Source organism: Dromiciops gliroides, chromosome 5 (genome assembly GCF_019393635.1).
Source record: "Dromiciops gliroides isolate mDroGli1 chromosome 5, mDroGli1.pri, whole genome shotgun sequence".
In the NCBI taxonomy this organism is placed as follows: Eukaryota; Metazoa; Chordata; class Mammalia; order Microbiotheria; family Microbiotheriidae; genus Dromiciops; species Dromiciops gliroides.
This window is the reverse complement of record NC_057865.1, coordinates 147,822,265-147,843,366: the sequence shown is the minus strand read 5'-3', so window position 1 is coordinate 147,843,366 and position 21,102 is coordinate 147,822,265. Positions and strand designations below refer to the sequence as shown.

The following is a 21,102-nucleotide window of genomic DNA, read 5'->3' as shown; positions in this document are numbered from 1 at the left end:
TATATATATATGTGTGTGTGTGTATACACACACATACCTAATGACCTAGTGTCTAACTAAAGGAAAAGCTAAGTGAATTACAGGGACAAAGAAACATCAAATTATTAAAGATTGGAACCTTAATATGCCCCTTTTACATCTTTTTTTTTTTTTTTTTTTTTTTTTGCGGGGCAATGGGGGTTAAGTGACTTGCCCAGGGTCACACAGCTACTAAGTGTCAAGTGTCTGAGGCCGGATTTGAACTCAGGTACTCCTGAATCCAGGGCCGGTGCTTTATCCACTGCGCCACCTAGCCGCCCGCCCCTTTTACATCTAACTAAATATAACAAAAAGATAAACCAGAAAGATATTTAGTATCTAAAAAGAATTTTAGAAAACTAGATATAATTCCTCTCTGGTAATTACTGAATAGAAATCAAAGGGAGTATCCATTTTTTCAAAATTTTGCATCAAACTGTTATAAAAACTGACCATGTGTTAGAGCATATAAATAAAACCTCACAAATGCAGAAAAACAGAAATGATACACACATCCTTTATAATAAAATTATAACCAATAAGGGGAAGTTGAAGAAAAGATTCAAATTTAAATGGATATTAAAGAATATGGGTCAAAGAGGAAACCACAGAAATGATAGAGAATTCCATTCTAGAGAATATGATGCCAATAAGGTAATATTTCAAAACTTCGGAGACATAACTGAAACAATCTTTAGGGGGAAAATATATTTCTAAATAGTTCTATCAATAAAAGGAAAAAGATAGATTGGACATGTAGCCAAAAAAAAAAGTAGAAAGAGTCTTTACCAATGTCGTCATGGTAGTAACAGAACTGGAACTGTTTTTCTAAGGGGTGAGCTTGGGTTTAATATAAGCCCAAGCATCTCTCTAAAGTCCTCTCATGACCCACAACATAGAGTTTCTGAGGGGGCTGAATGGGGAAAAGGATTAAGGAATCATAGATTCGGAGCTGGAAGAACCCCAGAAGCCATCTATTCAAAACTGTTCATTTTACAGGCAATGAGATTCAAAGGCTTGTGACTCGTCCAAAGTAACTAATAGGTATGAACTGGCAGAATGTGAAATCAAAGCCAGGTTCTTTGACCAAATTAAGTACTCTTTCTACTATATTACAGTAAGGTGTTAGGAAGAAGGGGAATACTTTTTATACACTTTTGCCAGAATGAGAATATTGTCTATGATGATGGCATTTCAAGGTAGAGACACAATGGGAATTTGTTGTTAGGGTGAGACTAATAAGAGCAGATGATAATATCCTTAAGGGAGTAGCAAATAGCAAACTATGTCCCAGAATCCTAGCTTTGAGAATAAGAACTCTCTTCTGCTATTGAGTTAGCTCTACCTAGTTGTCTCCTTCAAAGGCCCTGGCTACTCTGTAGCATTAGGCACATTTTTATCCCTGTGTGTAGTAGCTCTCCCTTTCATTTCTGCTAATGTTAGTATATTAGAGTATTTTTAATGTTACTAGGCTGACTCAACAAACATATCACTCTACATGCTACACATACAAAATAAAACAAGTGATAGTGACTGGTATAGAGAATGGTCTGGTCAAGTGAACAGACTGAAAAACACCAGAAGACTATTTAGTTAACTGATGGACAGAGTAAAAAAAAATCAGAGGACTAAGGAATCTGACTCATGAATATAATGGCAAAGAGTTCTTTGGAGACCTGAGTTGGGAGGCCTGATCTGATGTGGTGAGTAGTGCACTCTTTTAGTGCACTAGGTAAATTTTGTCTAGCTGTCCAACATCTGCTATACAAAGAAACAGAATGGGGGGGGGGAGGAGAGAGAGAAAAAGAGTGTTAATTAGCATTCAACAGATGCACCTACAACAGGGAAGCTAACTAACTCTAAGGAAGAATCATGGGGGGAAAACATAATTTTAACTTCACCATATTGAACTTAAGTTGAAATTTGAGCATCTTGAAAAGCTTTAGAGACAGGTGACTTGATAAAGACTAAAGAATTATGTTCACATTACAAAAGCTTGACTGCTATTATCTATGTATGGATCAGTTCAACCTTTGGAATTAAAAAATAATACAAATATCAAAATCTGGGACAGATTTAATTCTTCTAAGTAGAGATCCAACTCTTGATGCAGAAACTGACAAAAGTAGAATTTTAGTAGCACTTAAAACTTCACATCAACTTTTATCAAGTTTGAATTACTTAAATAATTAATCATAGAACTTCAGATTTAGTCATTTTAAGGCAACTCCCTGGTAACAAAGAAAAACTGACAAAGCAATGACTGAGTTGTAAGCAACTTTCCATACCACTGTCCCCCACCTTTTTAATGAAGTGAGTAAAGTGTGTTTCATCATCTGGTCTCTGGGGCCTATACTGGTCAGAGAAATTAATTTAACTCTGATTGCCTTTTATTGTTATTTTCATTTATCATAGCCATTGTACATATTGTTTTCCTAGTTCTGCATTAAAAAAACAAATCTTCCCAAATTTTTCTGAATTCTATTATAGGAATATACCAAAGTTTGTTCAGTCACTCACCCATTGATGGATGCTCACTTTGTTTCCAGTGTTTTGCTAACAGAAAAAATGTTAGAAAAAAAGACTTTTTTTTTTCCTTTGACCTCCTTGGTGTATATATAGTGGGATTGCTGGGCCAAAAGTTATAAACAGTTTAGAGACTTTTTGTTCCAAAATTTTTCCCAGAATGGCTGGACTAATTCACAGCTCTAGCAACAGTGTGTCAGTGTCCATCTCCCCACAACCTCTCCCAACATCAACTATTCCCATATTTTATCATCTTTGCTAAGCTAATGGAACCCAAGTTTTAATTTTCATGTCTCTCATTAGTGATTTGTAGCATTTTTATATGATGATTGCTCATCTGCATGTCTTCTGAAAACCATTCATATCTTTTGACCACATCCATTGGGGACTCACTCTTGGTCATATATAACATGGATATAAAACTTTTATCAGAAACATTTGGTGAAAATAAGTGGGCAGGGCAATGAGGGTTAAGTGACTTGCCCAGGGTCACAAAGCTAGTAAGTGTCAAGTGTAGGCCAAATTTGAACTGAGGTCCTCCTGAATCCAGGACCAGTGCTTTATCTACTGCACCACCTAGCTGCCCCCTGAAAGGTAACTTTTAAAGGAATTTCTAAAGTTTCAATTTAAAAGACATTAGGGGCAGCTAGGTGGCGCAGTGGATAGAGCACTGGCCCTGGAGTCAGGAGTACCTGAGTTCAAATCCGGTCTCAGACACTTGATACTTACTAGCTCTGTGACCCTGGGCAAGTCACTTAACCCCAATTGCCTCACTTAAAAAAAAAAAAAAAGATATTAAATGGGGAGGGAGGGAGAAAAATTTGGAACTCAAAATCTTATAAAATAAATGTTAAAAACTATCTTTACATGTAACTGGAAAAATACTATTAAAAAAAAGATTACAAAAAACCTCTCTGACTTCTAAATTGAGGAATTTTTTTTAGAATTTAAAAAGTTATGCTTTAACATACTTGCAATAAATAGTGTATACCAAGGAAATATTCACAACCTATGAGATAAAAGAGAATTTTCTGAAAATTCTTTAGCATAAATACTAAAAAAACCCCTCTAATAATTGAACTATTAAAGAATCCAATACTAAAAAACAAAAAGCATAATTGTCAAAATGTTCTGTGCCTATTTATTGAAGAATTAGGACTATCAGAAATAAATGCAAGTTTTCTAATTTTGCTGGAAATCCATTATGATATTCTTTCTTTAGTATTTTTATCCTATGAAAATTTATTCTTTTGTCAATAATTTTCAAATTTTAAGGGAGTGAACACTGCTTTCCACAGCTGCTTTACTTGCCTATTAATCTATGCCAGGCTCTGCTGCTTCCAATTCAAATGACTGAAAAGCAATGCAGGGGGGGTGGATTATCTTGTTCAAAGTAGGAATCTAGAAGCAGGACTAAACAAGAAGCAAGTAAAAAAAAATTACTTATATCCTGAATTTCATTTTCTTTCATTCCATTTTTTCCAGTCATATTTCTATGCAATTTTCAGGATAGGAACTCTATATTTTTGCATGGCAAAAAAGAACTGAAAAACAACTTTGACTCTACAGAAGGGGTGTGTGTGTGTGTGTGTGTGTGTGTGTGTGTGTGTGTGTGTATGTATGTATGTATGTATGTATTTATGTATGCATATATATGTATGGACGGATAGATGTATATGTATGTTTAATCAAATGCACTTTATTTAACATTAATTCAAACAATACATTTTTCTGTGAAAAGTGACCTTGATGTCACTATTCAATGATTTATAAATAAATCAAAACTCTTCTTCTATGCAGAATATTTTTACAGTCAATGTTTAAATGCTATGCAATATTTGCTTAATTAATCTTTGCTCTATTAACAGATATACCAGATGTACTATTATGTTCTTTGTTCTCATCTAAGTAGGGGATGAGCTGATTAGTTATCTCTAAACAATAGGAGTTCATGTGCCACAGTGAGGATTTTTTCCCCCTTAATCTGAGAGGCAATCACTAACAAGCTTCAGCTGGAAATGCTTGTTGTAAACACAGTGTGAACCTGCTCCTGGACTAATAAATGATGCTCCTTCTGTTAACAGAAGCAAATCAATTTTCAACTGTAATTAATTTTTTATACACTCATTTCTGTATTTTCATGTTAGTATGTTAAGACAAGTTTTTTCATCATAACCATGTATACTTACCATATACTAAACTCTGAAATACGTAGAAAATTCCTATGTTGTATGATTTAAATAAAATACAGTATTTTATAAAAATCTACATAACCCAAAGAAACTACACCTGATCTAATTTCAGCATCTGACAGCATATCATACCTATCCATAGAGACTTATCAACAACTGGTGGTGGAGGGAAGTGAGTAGGAAGATATTGTATGTCGGGGTCACTGATGTAGGGAGCTCAAGGTGCACTTAATTACCCACTGGCACAGTAGAATCAGATGGGTGATAGCTCCAGCCTCAGCCACCCTCAGGAGGTGGCTATACTGGTGAGCCACTGTGGAAGTGGAAGTTACATTTTTCATTAACAAAAGCCATCTCTCTGTATTTACCAACAATCAAGCTCCTCTCCTCTCAGTCCTTTATCACCATATAGGTCCAAGTTTGTGGAGGCCATCCACACAGAGAAGTGAGGAGTTACTGCTAACACCAAAGCAGCCCAGGTTTCTGCCAAAACGCTGGCTCCTCACTGGAACTGTGACAGAGAGGAATGGTGAAAAGGCCATGTGCTGCCCAGAACCAGAGGTTTCTTTAACCATATGACCCTCCTAACTCAGATTAGTGGCCTCCATCACATACCCTGCCCACAAACATTACCATCAACCCTGCTACTGTTCTCATATAATCTCTTGTACTTAGGAAACCTAACTTTTTCTGGAAGATCACTTCTCCTTTCTTCCCTATACTCCCCGCTTCAATGCTGGTCACTCCTTGCCTCCTCCTGCTCTCATAATTGAGGGACTTAATTCTCATGCTCATGTTGCATCAAACATTCTGGCTTAATGGTCCATCAAACTCCACAACTCCAATGACCTCCAATTCCACTGTACCTTAGTCAATCACAGGTTTGGTCACATGCCAGACCTCAATATCACCTATGAAGTTCTCATTCACCTCACTGGTCCCAAACCTATCACTTGTCTGCATTTTTGAGTGCTCTCCTAGTCCGTGTCCTCTGCTCTGACTTTAAAGCCCTTCCTTCTGCCTTGGCTTTATTGTTAACTAGTTTGACTATGCTGTGGAACTCTTCCACCTTTGGCCTCTTGTCCTTTGTCATTCACACATAGTACAAATTCTCCACCAGGTTTAACTCTACTTTTCATCCACATCTGCTGCTTCTGCTTTCCCACAAGCTTCTGGGAAAGTCACACAACTGTACAAATGGAATGCACTATAAATCCATGTTATTTAAATGCACTTGGCTCTCCACTGCTACAGGATAAGACTTTTACTCTAATTGATCCTCAATCATGTCCTCTACAATGTTGGTTCTAAACTTCTTTCGTACAGCCCCTAACGTACCCTTCACCTCTGTATCTTAGGAGAGGATCTCACTTCCTAATTTATTGATAAAATTGAAGCTGTCTTCCCTGAGGTCTCTCTTCATCCTGATTTTAGGCACTGAAACTTCTCAATCTCATCATCCATCTCCTCGTCTTTTCATATAGCGCTGGAAGAAAAGGTAGTCTCTCTTGTTTGTCAGTGCTAACTTCTTTCCTTCCATCTTTGATTCCATTCCCTCCCTGTCTTCTGATCCTCAGTTTTCCCCATCTACTGGTTCTTTCTTTGCTGCCTACAAACACACATAAGTATATAGAGTGATCCTAGAGAGAGGGTTGGCTTAAGGTTCTGAAGGAAAGATCAGACTCCAGGGATCTCCTAAATTGATTAAAAATGATCAGAAAGGGGGCAGCTAGGTGGCACAGTGGATACAGCACCGGTCCTGGATTCTGGAGGACCTGAGTTCAAATCCAGCCTCAGACACTTGGCACTTACTAGCTGTGTGACCCTGGGCAAGTCACTTTAACCCCAATTGCCTCACCAAAAAAAGAGAAAAAAAATCAGAAAGGGGCAGCTAGGTAGCTCAGTGGATAGAGCACTGGCCCTGGAGTCAGGAGGACCTGAGTTCAAATCTGGCCTCAGACACTTGACATTTATTAGCTGTGTGACCCTGGGCAAGTCACTTAACCCTCACTGTCCTGCAAACAACAACAACAACAAAAAAGGAAAACAAGGAGGAATGTTTGTTCTTCTGATGCATTTATGATGCACTATCACAATCACAAAGAGAAAGCTGCTATACCTGAAGGATCTTAACATCTACTTCAGAAAATGCTATAAAAATGGGTACAAATATTCTGTAAAACAAAACAAAAACCTTTTTGTTCCCCTAGCTGTTCCATCCCATAGGAATCTATTAGGCATGCCTTCTGGCATGTCCTCTGCACTCTGGTACAACTAAGTAATGATGTGATTGCAGACGTTTCCCAATTTTTTCTTAACCAAGCACTGGCATTTGAGTATACAATGAACAAAAAAGGAATTGTATATGGAACTGTAAGTTTTGTTATAGCTTTTTTTTTTTTTTGGATGAGGCAATTGGGATTAAGTGACTTGCCCAAAGTCACACAGCTACTAAGTGTTAAGTGTCTGAGGTCGGATTTGAACTCAGGTCTTCCTGAATCCAGGGCTGGTGCTCTATCCACTGTGTCATCTAGCTGCCCTTGTTACAGCTTTTTAAGGAGTATAGTAAATATAAAATGGTAAAATGTCCCTGTTTATTTTCCTTTTTGAATGTTTTTTGTCTTTTTTTTTTTTTTTTTGCTAATTTCCCTATTAAATTTCAACATTAAATTTCAAGTCCTGATTGTTTCTCAAAGAGATACTAATGTGATCTAGCACTGCTGGGATATAAAGTACTATAAATAAACTATCTGGAACTTTCTAGACAAATTCACATTATGTAGCAAAACTTATTTATAAAATCTGGGAAAGTTATCTTTAAAAAATAAAATGTGGGGCAGCTAGGGAGCACAGTGGATAGAGCACCGGCCCTGGAGTCAGGAGGACCTCAGTTCAAATCTGGCCTCAGAAGCTTGACACTTACTAGCTGTGTGACCCTGGGCAAATCACTTAACCCCAATTGCCTCACCAAAAAAAAAAAAAATGTATCTTGTATTTTCCTGCATTCTTAAGGCTTCTGAATCTTACCTATGGCAACAGTACAGATTTTTTTAGTCGCACCTTTACTTAAAATTACTGATTTTCCAGTATATATTAATCATTTAAACAGTTTGATGTTAATGTTATATTTACTGTAATGGCTTACATTACATATCTGCAGAACACATCACCATCTTACTACAGCCAAATCTCTTATTTTTAAACTCTATCATATGCTTGCAAGACAAAATGTGCCAAGCAAAATAAAATTTACTAGCACTGAATACATTTCCCATAAAGTAACGAATGTATATTTATATATGTGAACAATATATTTGGTATATTTGTTAGAAACAATCCTTGGCTTTGAGAGTGGCAGCTATAAAATACTGCCTAAGGGAAAGAATAGTTACTGATATAGTATTGTTACAGTGAAGCTGAAAGCATAATTTATGTAACTTTTTTTCCATCCCTAAGGCATTATCTTACATGTCACCTTTGAGTTATGGGTCCATTTTCTAGACTCAAGCAAAAAACAACACTGGAAAAAGCCTTGATGCACTATCACAATCGCAAAGGGAAAGCTGCTATACCTGAAGGATCTTAACATTTAATTCAGAAAAGGCTATAAAAATGGGTATAAATATTCTTTAAAACAAAACAAAAACCTTTTTTTCCCCTTAGCTAATGGGATACAATAAATGGTGATACTAAATGATTTGTTGGAATAGTTGATATCAGTATTCTAAGTATTCCTTAAAATAGTGATACCATGTAGGGAGACAGGTCAATCCTTTGTACTCTTACTCATAAAGCATTCTAAAATGAGCTAAAAAAAAACTGGAAACAGGCACTTTACCTAGCAGGATTGTTCTAGTAGTAGCACAGTAATATAGAGCAAAACCAGGTGTAGTTCAGAAATTTGGAAATTTAATTTACTGCACCACTGGAGACAGCATTGTTTTGGTGATGCTCTTTACATACTGAAGAAAGTGTGTGTCTATCAAGTAGCATTCATTTTTATCTGCTCATCAATGAAGATCAGATTCCTTTTATGTTTTTGAAATGGAACCCCCCCTAATAACCTCAGTTATGGTAAAGGGGCAAAAATGATCAAGTGACTGGAAAATATCATAACCTTCTAAGATTTATATTTTTAACAGAATCAAGTTTTTGGCTGGGTATTTTGGAGACGCAGAAATACTGCATGCATGTGGGTGTGTATGTATATAAATAAAAAGAAGTCTAAAGATCCACAAAGAAAAAGAACAGTGACAACGATACGATTTAAAAATGACATTAAATATGGGATTGGTTTGGAGAGAAAGCTTCCTCCAAGCTGATGATAATTGAATAAACATGTTAATGTAATATTTAAATGCAAATCAATTCACATAAGAATGATAACATGCTATGTTATATATTGCTAAGAATTTTACAATTTACCCAACTTTTGATATGTTGTCTCACTTGATTTTCATAACAACCCTGTTTGGGAGTATAATTTTTAACAGCAATTTCTTTTTTAGTTCATGAAAGTGAGTTCTTGCATTTTTTTTGGGGGGGGGGCAGGGGGTTAAGTGAATTGCCCAGGGTCACACAGCTAGTAAGTGTCAAGGGTAAAAAAGGCATTAAAAATCATCTTCCTCCTGTTCCAAACCTATGATTTCAGTGGTGTAGAGAAATTCTTATGTGGAAAATTCTTCCACTGATACAGAGCATCAATTCATCTATCAGACATAGTCCTCAGAAGTTTCCTAGACACCGAGAGGGTAAGTGACTTGCATAAATCATAGAGCTAAGTATCAGAAGTAGGCTTTTCATCCAGGTCCTTTCTGACTCTAATATTAGCCTTCTATGCATTCATTATACCACATCGCCTAAGTTACATGATTTGATGATAAAGATTTATTTTTCTTAAATTCTTACTTAAATAGATGTATTAAAGTATTAAAAACAAAACACTTTATGAATAGAGTGTTGTACATATTGTCAGTTGTTTTGTTGGTCTCAGCTGCTTAACTGTTATTCCTCCTTAGAAGGAAGAGTTTAATGAAGCAGGGTACATCAGGAAATGATTATGGCACTAAAATCAAACAGTCTCAATACAACCTAAAAAGAGAGAAGAGCCTCACAGTTAATAAAAATAAACAAACAAGGAAATGAGCAGGCAAGAGAGTAAAATAATAATCATAGGTAACATTTATATAGTGCTTATTAAGTGCTAGGCACTGTGTTAAGTGCTTCACAATCATTATCTTATTTTATCATCATAACAACCCTGCAAGGGTACTAGAATGACCCCCATATTACAGATGAGGAAACTGAGGCAAATTGAGGTTATGTGACTTGCCCAGGGACACACATATAAGTGTCTGAAGCTGAATGTGAACTTAAATCTTCCTGACTCCAGGCCCAGCAATCTATCCACTGCACCAAAAGGTCTGGAAGAAGTCATCAGAAGGAAAAAAGGAGCAAATTAACTTCAGCAACAGCTGAATTTAACACAAGGCACATAATATTATATAATAAAAAGTAAAATAAAATGAGGGATCTAGTGTTCATGAAGAAAGATCAAACATCTGGAATGAAACGTTGATCATCATTCAAAACAGAAGAAGACAAATTGTTAAAGAAAGATGGGAAAATCTGAATAAAGAAATAAAGTCAAAATGAAGTAAAATTTATTGGAAACCAAATCTAAAGTGGTAGAACATGCAGCAAAACATGATAATAAGACAATTCAATGGAAAAAGGTATAAAAAGGTTAACATACACTAGTAGAAGATCAGGGTTGGAGTGATCCAAGAATCTTTAGATTACCAAAAAACTCAAATAAAGAGAATAATCACAAATTTTCAAGAAAATTTCTCAGGTCTAATAAGAACAAGAGACAAACTACAAATCAATAGAATTTACAGGACACCTCCAGAGAAATATCAGATCAAATCATCCTGACACAGTGTGAGGAAACTCTAGAGACACCAAGAAAATTTATAAAGGTACATAGGTTATACCCAAAATAATTTTCTATCTAGGGCATAATATAAGGAAAAAGCAGGATTATGAAAGTGATATTCTAAAGTATACCACAGCTTTATGGTCATATAACTGCCTAAAAGATGTAGAAAATACAAGATGCTGTGCTGTTTGTTTTTTAAATATAAAAATGTATATGATCACAGAGAGCAAATTACTCCCCTAAAGGGTCTCTTTCAACAAAGAATATACCATGCAAACATTGAATTATGTGTGATTCCATATAAACATATATACATACAAGGAGTACATACAAACATAGAATACATGGAATATACATGCATGATGAGTTGCTGATCTGTATCATTGGAAATATTTCCTACAGAAGAATTTCTCAATAATACTGAAATCATAGTAATATATAAACAATCTTAGATAATTTGTTTGCATGCATATATGCATGTAGATGTGTATAAATAAGCCTGTGTACACATAAACTAAGATTCCTCCTGTCCATACAAACATATATACACATATGCATGGTACATATACACATACGTATGTGTGTATACCCCCAAACAACAAGGTCACCTTGTTTGCTGGTCCTCAGATCATTACCAGCAGGTGAAGAATTAAACCAATATGTGTGCTTGGCAACAGTGTCTACTCACTGTCATGGAAGAGATACAGTGAAGGGATGTTCCCTTATAGATGGTGACATTATCCAGATGGTCCAATGTGCAGATAACATTGATCTGGTCACATCAGAATGAAAAAATCTGGATAAAAACCATAACCATTCAAAAAAAAAATATGACCTGACCATTCACACAGGAAAACCCAAGAGGATGAAGAATGCCTATTGTTTAGACTGTGACAAACAAATGGATGAACATCATAAATACCTTCCCACCAACGTGTACACACACACACACACACACACACACACACACACACACACACACACACACACAGACATGCAGATGTTTCAAATAGACATTAAGCTGAATCACGTGTTGAACAGAAGGAGGGAAATGAGTTGGAATTTGAGAAATTTTAAACAGTTCTTTTAATGACCTTAAACAAAAATTCATCTTTTTAAAACCAAAAGTCTTCCAGTATTTTATAGGGCTCCAAGTTCTAAATTACCACAATCTCCAAGGAATTAAAAGTAAGGATCTCATAGGACAATAGAAAGGGAAATGCTACATGTGGTCAGGATAAAACACATTACAAATAAGGAGTTACTCTGGATAATTAAGATAAAGGGTTTCATCAATGAAATATATAATTGAAAGGATGAGCTCATCAAGTGTGTTACTCTATTATTCTCACCTTGCCAAAAGAAAGTAAGGAAGGTCCCGAGAAAATTGGGTGGATACCTTGTAGTAAAGTTATAGGAAGAAATAGACAAGGGGGCAGCTAGGTGGCGCAGTGGATAAAGCACCGGCCCTGGATTCAGGAGTACCTGAGTTCAAATCCGACCTCAGACACTTGACACTTGCTAGCTGTGTGACCCTGGGCAAGTCACTTAATCCCCATTGCCCCATAAAAAAAAAAAATAGACAAGTACTGCAAAGAATAGATAGGTGTAGGTGTTTTTTTTAACGGCATAATTGAAGGCAATATATAATGATTGACTGTTTACAAACAACTAAGAAACCCCCCCACTACCAACACTTTCAGTGGTATCCTGATTCATTTTCACATGATTAGTCAATCTCCAAACCCCTTACACAGAAAAATATGGAAGATTACTTATAAAAACTTGGAAAATAAATCTTTTGCAGCAAATAACTATGAAAAAATTTGACATCCAAAATGTATATCAAATGGATACAAATGTGTAAAAGAACTACATTGCAACATATAAGTGGTGAAAGGATATGAAAAGGCAGGTCTCAATAGAAAATATAAGCATGAACAAGAATCACATTTCTAAAACTGTCAAAATTTTTAACCACCAAGGAAACGTACATAAAAATAGCTGATTCCACCTAATATCCATTAAATTGTTAAAGATGACATAAGACAAAAAAATCCAGTGCTCATGTGGCTATGATAAAATAGGTAAAAAACTGTTTAACAATTGTAAGTTTGTATAACATTTTTTAGAAACCAATATAGAATTAATTAGATAATAAGTAAAGAATATGTACATACTCTTTTACCTTCTAACCTCCAGAGACATTAATGAAAAGGAATAAAAAAGCCTATTCCCTCCCCTTACTCCCATAAAAGAATTCTAGGAACACTATTTATATTAACCAAAACCAGAAATAAACTAGGTACCCATTAGTTGGAGAACGGCTGAACAAATATGGTGTATGAATTTAATGAATTATAATTGAACCCTAAAATATTGTCATAAGCTCCTAATTTCATAATACACCAGACTACAAATGCTTATTTTCTAAGTAACAAAAAATATAAAAAGAAACTGATTATTTTACTTTGATGATTCTGTGGTATTTAAGCTACAATTTATTTTTCAATAGATTCACTGTCATGAATCTCTACTTCTGAATTGTTAAAGAATGTATCTCAATGTTATAGAAAATAATATTGCGTTGGTAGGACAAAACAGTATTGATTATTCATGAAAGCAATTTAAATGGATTGAAATAATAGTTTAAATTTGGGATTTAAACTAATGCCTACATAATGTAGATATATTCAAAATGGTAATTAGGTACAGAAAAGCATTAGATCAGATAAATAGAGTATTGATTCATAAAATCATATATTATAAATTATTTAAAAATCACTGCAGAAAACACTAATATAATTGTAATGCTTCAATGTTAACTATTTAAAAGGGCTCTGCTCACTGTATTTAAGTCACTAAAAAAATTACGCTTTCCAAAAACTGCTTATCATACCTCATGGCTGTGATATTTTAGAGTTTTTTAAGTATACTACTAAAATGAAAGAAATATAAACAACATTTCTTCTTTAACTGTTAATTATTCAAAATGCTACTTATCAAGTGATACCAAAATGATCAGAAAAACTTATTCAACATACCTGTATACCTGAGTGTATTTTGCATAATTGTTCAAGAATAACATTCTTCCTCTAAGATAATATAATTTCCCCCCAAAAGTTGCTTCTCATAATTTTCTTCAGAAGCTTGACTTATCATAATTTAAAAATTAAAACTTTCAGAAGTTCTTTTTCCCCATGAAAACATGAAGCCTTCAAGAATAATACTTGTTAATTCTAAAACATTGATATTTCTTCTTTTGGTAATAACCTTCTTTTAATTATAAACAGTTTACAACTGGAGAGGAAATAGGAACTTTAAGTAAGTTTACAAGATAATTTAGAATCATAATAGGACTTCCAATATCCTTGTAGACATTATACTTGAATGCTGAGGTATAGTAGTCTACTTCAATACTACCCTGAAAAAACCTGATACTAATTCCCTTTTAAAAAAAGTCACATAACTAGAACTATGCCTGTAAAAATACAAACAAAAGAGACAAACTTTAAAAGGTAATTATAGTAGATGGCACTTAGGAGATATTTAATTTATACAATTTATACAGTTTACATTTTGTGGATGGAGAAGAAAATGAAAAGAAGAAAAACAACAGCTCCAAGAATTAAAGCCTTGTCAACTACAAAGACAAACAATGAGGAAACATATATTCATTTTTATCTAAATTTTAAAAAAAATTACCAGTGTTGGTAATTGTTGATGATGAGATGAATCCTCTAATTGTAGCTCAAAGGTACAAATGTTTAAAAAAAAAATAAGAGGCTTAATAAATGTAAAAAAATAACCAAAAATCAAAATCTCTTCTCATTACTTGCCGAAGAAATTCTAAAAACAAGAGAATTTCTATGTAAATTCCATATAGAAAGTTGAAAAAATTTAGGGTATATTTCAAATTACTTGCCTTCCCAACAAGGGGAGAGGGAAGAAAGGGAGAGAGAGAATTTGGAATTCAAAATATGAAAAAAAATGTTTAAATTGTTTTTAACATGTAATTGGGGAAAAATAAAATAGTAAATTTGAAACATAGAAGGCAAAGAAATTAGAGACTAGAACCTGAAAAAAAATGCAGGGTAAAGAATGTAAAATAAAGCCTAAAAGCAGATAATGCACTAAATTATAATGTCTTAATATATTATATATAAAACACATCATTAGAAGGCAGATTTAAAGCCAACTAATTTTTTTTTTTACTACTCTTCACCTTTTCCTAAAGGTAAATAGTGAGTTTTTTAATATATATGTACACATACACACACACATATGAATTAGAGGAAGTCAAATTATTGTTGCTATAAACTTTTTAAAAAGGCGTACGATTTACTTTAAGGTAGAGAATACATTTAACATCTCTGCAAAGATGGTCTCCAGGGGTTTTTTTGGGCATAAATTTTTTTGGCATAAGAAATGAATATCATGAAAGATGATTTATATCAATATTAATGTTCTTTCCTCAGTCAAATTATATTTTCTAAACCAAATAAGGCCTTTTTCTAAATACAGTAGATTTGATGAACAAAGATTGGTAATAGTGAGAATGTGAATGTTTTAAATCATTACTGTAACAATGCTGCCACCTAGTGCACATAGTTATTATTTTTAAATGTATTAAGCATTCTTTTCCAAGAGAGGCTACCATGAGTAAGGGATAATGAGTTGGCCCCAGGAACCAGAACTATCTGGGTTCAAGTCATACTTCTGACACATACTTGCTTTTTGATCCTGGGAAAATTACTTAATCTTACAAGGCTTTAGGCAACTTGCTAAGATGAGAAATTTCAAAAAAGGTCCTGACCTACAAAAGAGATTGAGTTCTTCACTAGGAAAAAAGGAGCATCTCCCGTAAAATCACAGGTGCATTCTTTATCCCTATTGAGTGTTCAAGAGATTAGAAAGTATACACAGACTAAGTATACTCATTCTGCTAATTAAGCCATACCATATAAGTCTAAGCTAAGAAAACCTTTAAAACATTTTCAAGTGATTTCTGAATTTGTTTCAGGATTTCTGATTTGTTTCTTTTGTTTTCTACTTTTTCCTTAATGTCTCCTTTGACACTGGAAAGTAAGAAGGTACATGCTAATTACTCACAGGCCTTGTACTACTATGACGATAATGACAGCAATGACAACGATAACCAAGATCACCACCACCACCACCACCACCACTCACTGAATGAACAGGCCTTTACCAAGCACCCACTATATGTTAGGCACCAGGTAAATAAATACAAAGAATCAAAAAGAGAACAAATATAGTAGTTAGGAAGCAAGGGCATTAGCAGTTGTTGGAAAGGCTTCATGTAGAAGGTGATATCTGAGTTGTCTTGTAGAAAGTGAGGGACTCTCTGAGGAGGAGGTGAGGAAGGAATCCAGGCATGAGGCAAAAAGAGGGAAGATGGAATGCCAGCTATGAGATCTAGCTTGGCTGGATCATGGAATATTATTTGACTGACCATATACAAAATGTCCCAGGGACTTCCAGTCTGTGATGTACAATGGGCAACTGAAGATGAAGTACCCAGTGCTCAGGGAAGAGACTGGGGCTCTCTCTTTTTGTCCTGGCACAAAAAATATTTGCTTGATCTTGTTAGTTAGGAAGAATAAAAATGACTGGATAGCTTTCATTGAAACTAGATCTAGGGGGCAGCTAGATGGCACAGTGGATAGAGCACCGGTCCTGGAGTCAGCAGTACCTCAGTTCGGGTCCGGCCTCAGACACTTGGCACTTGCTAGCTGTGTGACCCTGGGCAGGTCACTTAACCCCAATTGCCTTACTAAAAAAAAAAAAAAAAGAAACTAGATCTACCAAGAAGTGGTAAAAGCTATCCAGAAGTATTTATGAAAATATGCTTCAAAAAACTTTTAAACTTCATATATACCTTCAAAAATTCATTTGTATGTACTTTTTTAGATTTCCAAACTAACAAAGTTGGTCATTACTGAAAACTATTTCCTGAAAAGGCTGAACTGGCGAGGGGGAGGGGGAGGAGGAGAGCCTCAATTTTAAAACAGAAATGTTTTACTCAAATTATTTGACTTACTAAAAGATCTTCAAGGACACTACCAATTTTACATTTTATCTACAATAATCCAAGTCCAGAGATAAATGCTATGAGAAGCAAATACCTCAGAACCACTACTAAAGTTTACTTCTAGGAACTCTTCTCAAAGTAGCTCTTAAAAACAAAACAAAAGCAATTCCCCTACTGCTATCAGTAAAATGCCAAAGCTCTTAATTTAGCATTTAAAGATCTTTTCAAGTTGATCTCTATCTGCCTCTCTATCTTTAACTCATATAAACTCTCCATTCTAAAGAAGATGACCTAGTCTTAATTCCCCACAACACATACCCTATCACTTTCCTGATTTTCTCTATGCCTTTGCTCAGTTCCACCACATCTCCAGATGCCTCCCTGATGTAATTCGCTAACCTTTAGCCCATCCACCTCAAAGGTGCCCCTCCTTGTTCCAATATGGAACTCTATCCTCTGAAATTTCTACTGTGAAATTGAGACTTATTTATTTATAGCCTTTTTTAGTTTCTTTTCTCCTCCAAGTAGTTCCTTGAAAGCAGAAACCATGTATCTTACCTCCAATATACCACAGCACATGGACTAATTTCTTGTACAGTACTCTCTCTCTCTTTTTTTTTTGGTAAGGCAATTGGAGTTAAGTGACTTGCCCAGGGTCACACAGCTAGTAAGTTGTCAAGTGTCTGAGGCTGGATTTGAACTCAGGTCCTCCTGACTCCAGGGCCGGGGCTCTACCCACTGCGCCACCTAGCTGCCCCCCAGTACTCTCTTGATATCATAGTATCAGCTTATATTTTAAGCTAGAAAAGAACTCTGAGGTCTAGTCCAATTCTTTCATTTCAGAGATGACTATAAGTTGAAGTCTACCACCTGTGTGACCTCTTAGCTAAAGGTCACAACAAATAGTAAGTGGCAGGGCTAGGATTCAAACCCTGGTTGTTTGAATCCAGATCCGTTAGGATGTTATCAGTTGTAGGTTCTGGGAGCACAGATTTGTTTTTTTTAATATTGGTCTAAAAAAAGTCAATTCTGATAAATAGAAACCCCCAAACTGTAACACTTTCCAAAATGGAACATAACTTTTTAAAATAATTTAAAATCATTATATAAACATTTTATAAAATAATAAAAATTTAAAATTATCTTTGCCCCTTGTGTGCAGGCGTACCCATGTGTGTATATATGCATGTATGTACGTAATGGATAGCGTGGATAATTCGAGAAATGGCTCACATATTACCAACTAATTTTATCCTTATTGAAGGACAGGCCTTAAGGTACATGTAAACTTAATAGATTTACCCTGTCACATTAACAGTATGTGAGAGACAATATGTGTGTATTTGAAGGGGCTTTTGCATCATGACACTTAGTTTTGAGTTCTGATTCCCAACATTTATCTAGCTGTGTGATCATAAACAACTTAGTCTGAGGTGGTTTCTGTATCCATCTTTTAGATCTAGCTTACTAATTAAAATTTGCAACCTATTTATGTAATTCTTATCCCGATTACATAAATGAAATGAAATTTCTGACTGGAAGTTTCCCTTCAGTAACTGAGAGCTAAAAAGTCACCCCCTACCCCTGGTCTCTTCAGGTATCCATTTATAAAAGCAACCAGATTATGATACTAATATTCCTCCTAAAAATGAAGGTCACTTAAAAAAATATATAGCCTCACTTGTTAAGGCACATATATGTCTTTATTTCTATAGAACTGCTGCCACCTAGTGAATTATTTTTGAAACAGAAATTAACTAAAAAATTTGAGAATGGCTGACTTTCTAATAGAACTTCCATTAGGCAAAACATAATGGATAACACTCTCTATAATTACTGGGGAAATATATATATATTCATTTTCCCCAAACAATGTTACAGAAAAAATAACTTCCCTGCATCAAGTCCTTCCTCACTGCAGTTCACCCTTCACTCTGCCATCAAAGTGATCCTCCTCTTATGTAGTTCTGACCAAGCCACCTCGCTATTAAAAATCCAGGGGCTCCCTATTACCTCTAGAATCAAATAAAAAACAATCAGTTTGGCATTAAACCCCTTCAAAACCCAAGTTTTTCATACCATTCCAAAAGTTTACTTTTTATTCCCCTCCACATATTCTATGACCTAGCAACACTGACAACACAGGATGTTCTGAACACAAGACATGCTATCCCAGCTCTGCCCTTTCACCAGATGTCCCCCATCCCTAGCATGTTTTTCCTCATCTCTACTTTCTGGCTCCCTTCAAGTCCCAGATAAAATCCTACCTTCTACACAACTTAACACTACTGCTATCCTTCTAGGATTACCTCCATCGTCTGTTCATAGTTGTTTGTATGTTCTCTCCCCAATTAGGATGAGCCCCTTGAGGGCACAGGGGCAGTTTTGCTGGTATTTGTATCTTTAGGGCATAGCACAGTATCTGGCACACAGTCAAGTTTTTAAGGAACGCTTGTTGATAAACTTATTAATTGGTCACATTGAAACTCAATAATTTATACAATGGAAAAAAATCTCTGGAGTCAGAGAACCTGGATTCAAATTTTACCTTTGAAAACGACTAAATAAATGACCTTTGGCCTCCATTTCCTTCTGTAAAATGAGGGTGCTGGACTAGATGGCCTCTGAATTCTAGATCTAGGCCTTCCGAGTCCAGCTCTAGGATCTTAAAATTCCCAAACTTCACTATGGTCATTGTTTCTGATGAACATGATTATTTCTGATCTGAATTATTTAAACTTTAGAAATAAAGTCCCATCATGTAAAAAATTGAAAATTAATCAAGCTAAAGCCTTTAATAAATACTTATTTGGCTTAAAGGTTAACAATTTTCCTGCTTGTGTTCACAATTTTTCTCAACATGATTAACTTTTCCTGAATTTTGACTTCTTAATTCTGAGACACTGACAGGAAAAGAACATCTTTCTTATTATTCTAATAATAGCAGTTAAAACCAAACCACATTTTTTTCAACAACAAAAAAAAAAATACCCAAACAGAAGAATTTTGGCATACAGAAGCCCTTGTACTATGTTCTCAAAACAGAAATAAAAATTTCCCAATATATATGGCCCAGAATTTTCTTTGCACTACAATGAAAGATATTATAAAAGCTGTACATCCACTTCACATGTGCTCCCCTACCTGGGTTCAACTGCACAGAATAAAATATGCCCTGGTATCTGTTCTTTCCCTTTGACATTTTCTGCCTCCTTTTGTCTGTTGTTTCTCCCTTTAGACTATAAAGCTACATGTTGGCTGGGACTGTTTTTCTTTTTATTAATTGTATCTCTATTACTTAACACAGTTCCTGGAACACAGTAGTCACTTAATAAATGCTTGTTGTATTGGATCAATTACAATACCCCCTCTCCCAGTCTAGACCTAAAACTTTAAACTGGTGAGAAGCAGTTCATTTTTTTTTTAAACACACACATAAGACATTTTCTTCCTTCACATTAATTAACACCATACCTTTTTAAAAGTGTGATTTTTATCAGATAAAGTGTAACATTTTGAGAAGCTCCCAAAAGAAGATGGGAAAGTGAGATAATATAAAATCTTTACTCACCTGGGAGAAGATATTTGCAGTTGGAGCAACTCTGCTGTCCACAATACTGTATAATATTGCTAATAATCTGTCCAGAGGAAATGGCTTTGGTCCAAGAAGATGATTGCTAGTCTGTAAGAAAGATCAATTAAATAGATTTTTCCTAGGAACTGAGCGTTCTTATTGATTGCACTGTAAAATCCTAAAAGCAATATATTTATACTTTACATAGTCCCTGAAGGAAAACCCTAAAAACTATTCAACTTAAAATCTCTAACAAATATGACTAAGGACGGTAAGTCAAAACTTTGCAAGAGTCTTTATGGTCAAGATTTTTCAAAATATGTTTTCACCTAACATTTTCTGAATTTCCTTCTATTCCCTCTTTCGATACTAGCATATTGACAGGAAAATAAGCTATTTTTCTTCACTATTTCTCAAATTCAATGATAATAAACATCAGGGGTGATCATATTGTTCTCAGATATCAGTTAGCAGCTTAGAGACGGCTCACCTAAAATAAATTATAATGAATATTTTATGATCTGTGGAGAAGATGCTAGCGGCCTGAAAATATGGTGATGGCAGATTTGTAAAAATCTTGAGCCATGGCCTGGAAAACTGTATTTATTTACAAGTAAAAAACATACAAATTTCATCGCTTTGAGAAAAAGAGCTTTTTACCCAATACATTTGTCAGTAATTAGAAGATAATTTAATGTATAAAGATTAATATTTTTTAGAAAGTTAAGGGGGCAGCTAGGTGGCACAGTAGAGAAAGCACCAGGACTGGATTCAGGAGGACCTGCCTTCAAATCCG

At 35.0% G+C, this 21,102-nt stretch overlaps 1 protein-coding gene across 5 annotated transcripts in view; it reads right to left on the bottom strand.

Moving 5' to 3' along the window:
* The window catches only part of ORC5 (origin recognition complex subunit 5), a 94,878-nt gene that overhangs the window by 24,806 nt on the left and 48,970 nt on the right, over positions 1-21,102 (bottom strand). For all 5 annotated transcript variants that reach the window (XM_043968298.1, XM_043968297.1, XM_043968294.1 and 2 more), the window contains one exon: positions 20,304-20,414. In XM_043968298.1, coding sequence (XP_043824233.1) covers positions 20,304-20,414 — 111 coding nt within the window. The remainder of the gene's footprint in view (positions 1-20,303; positions 20,415-21,102) is intronic.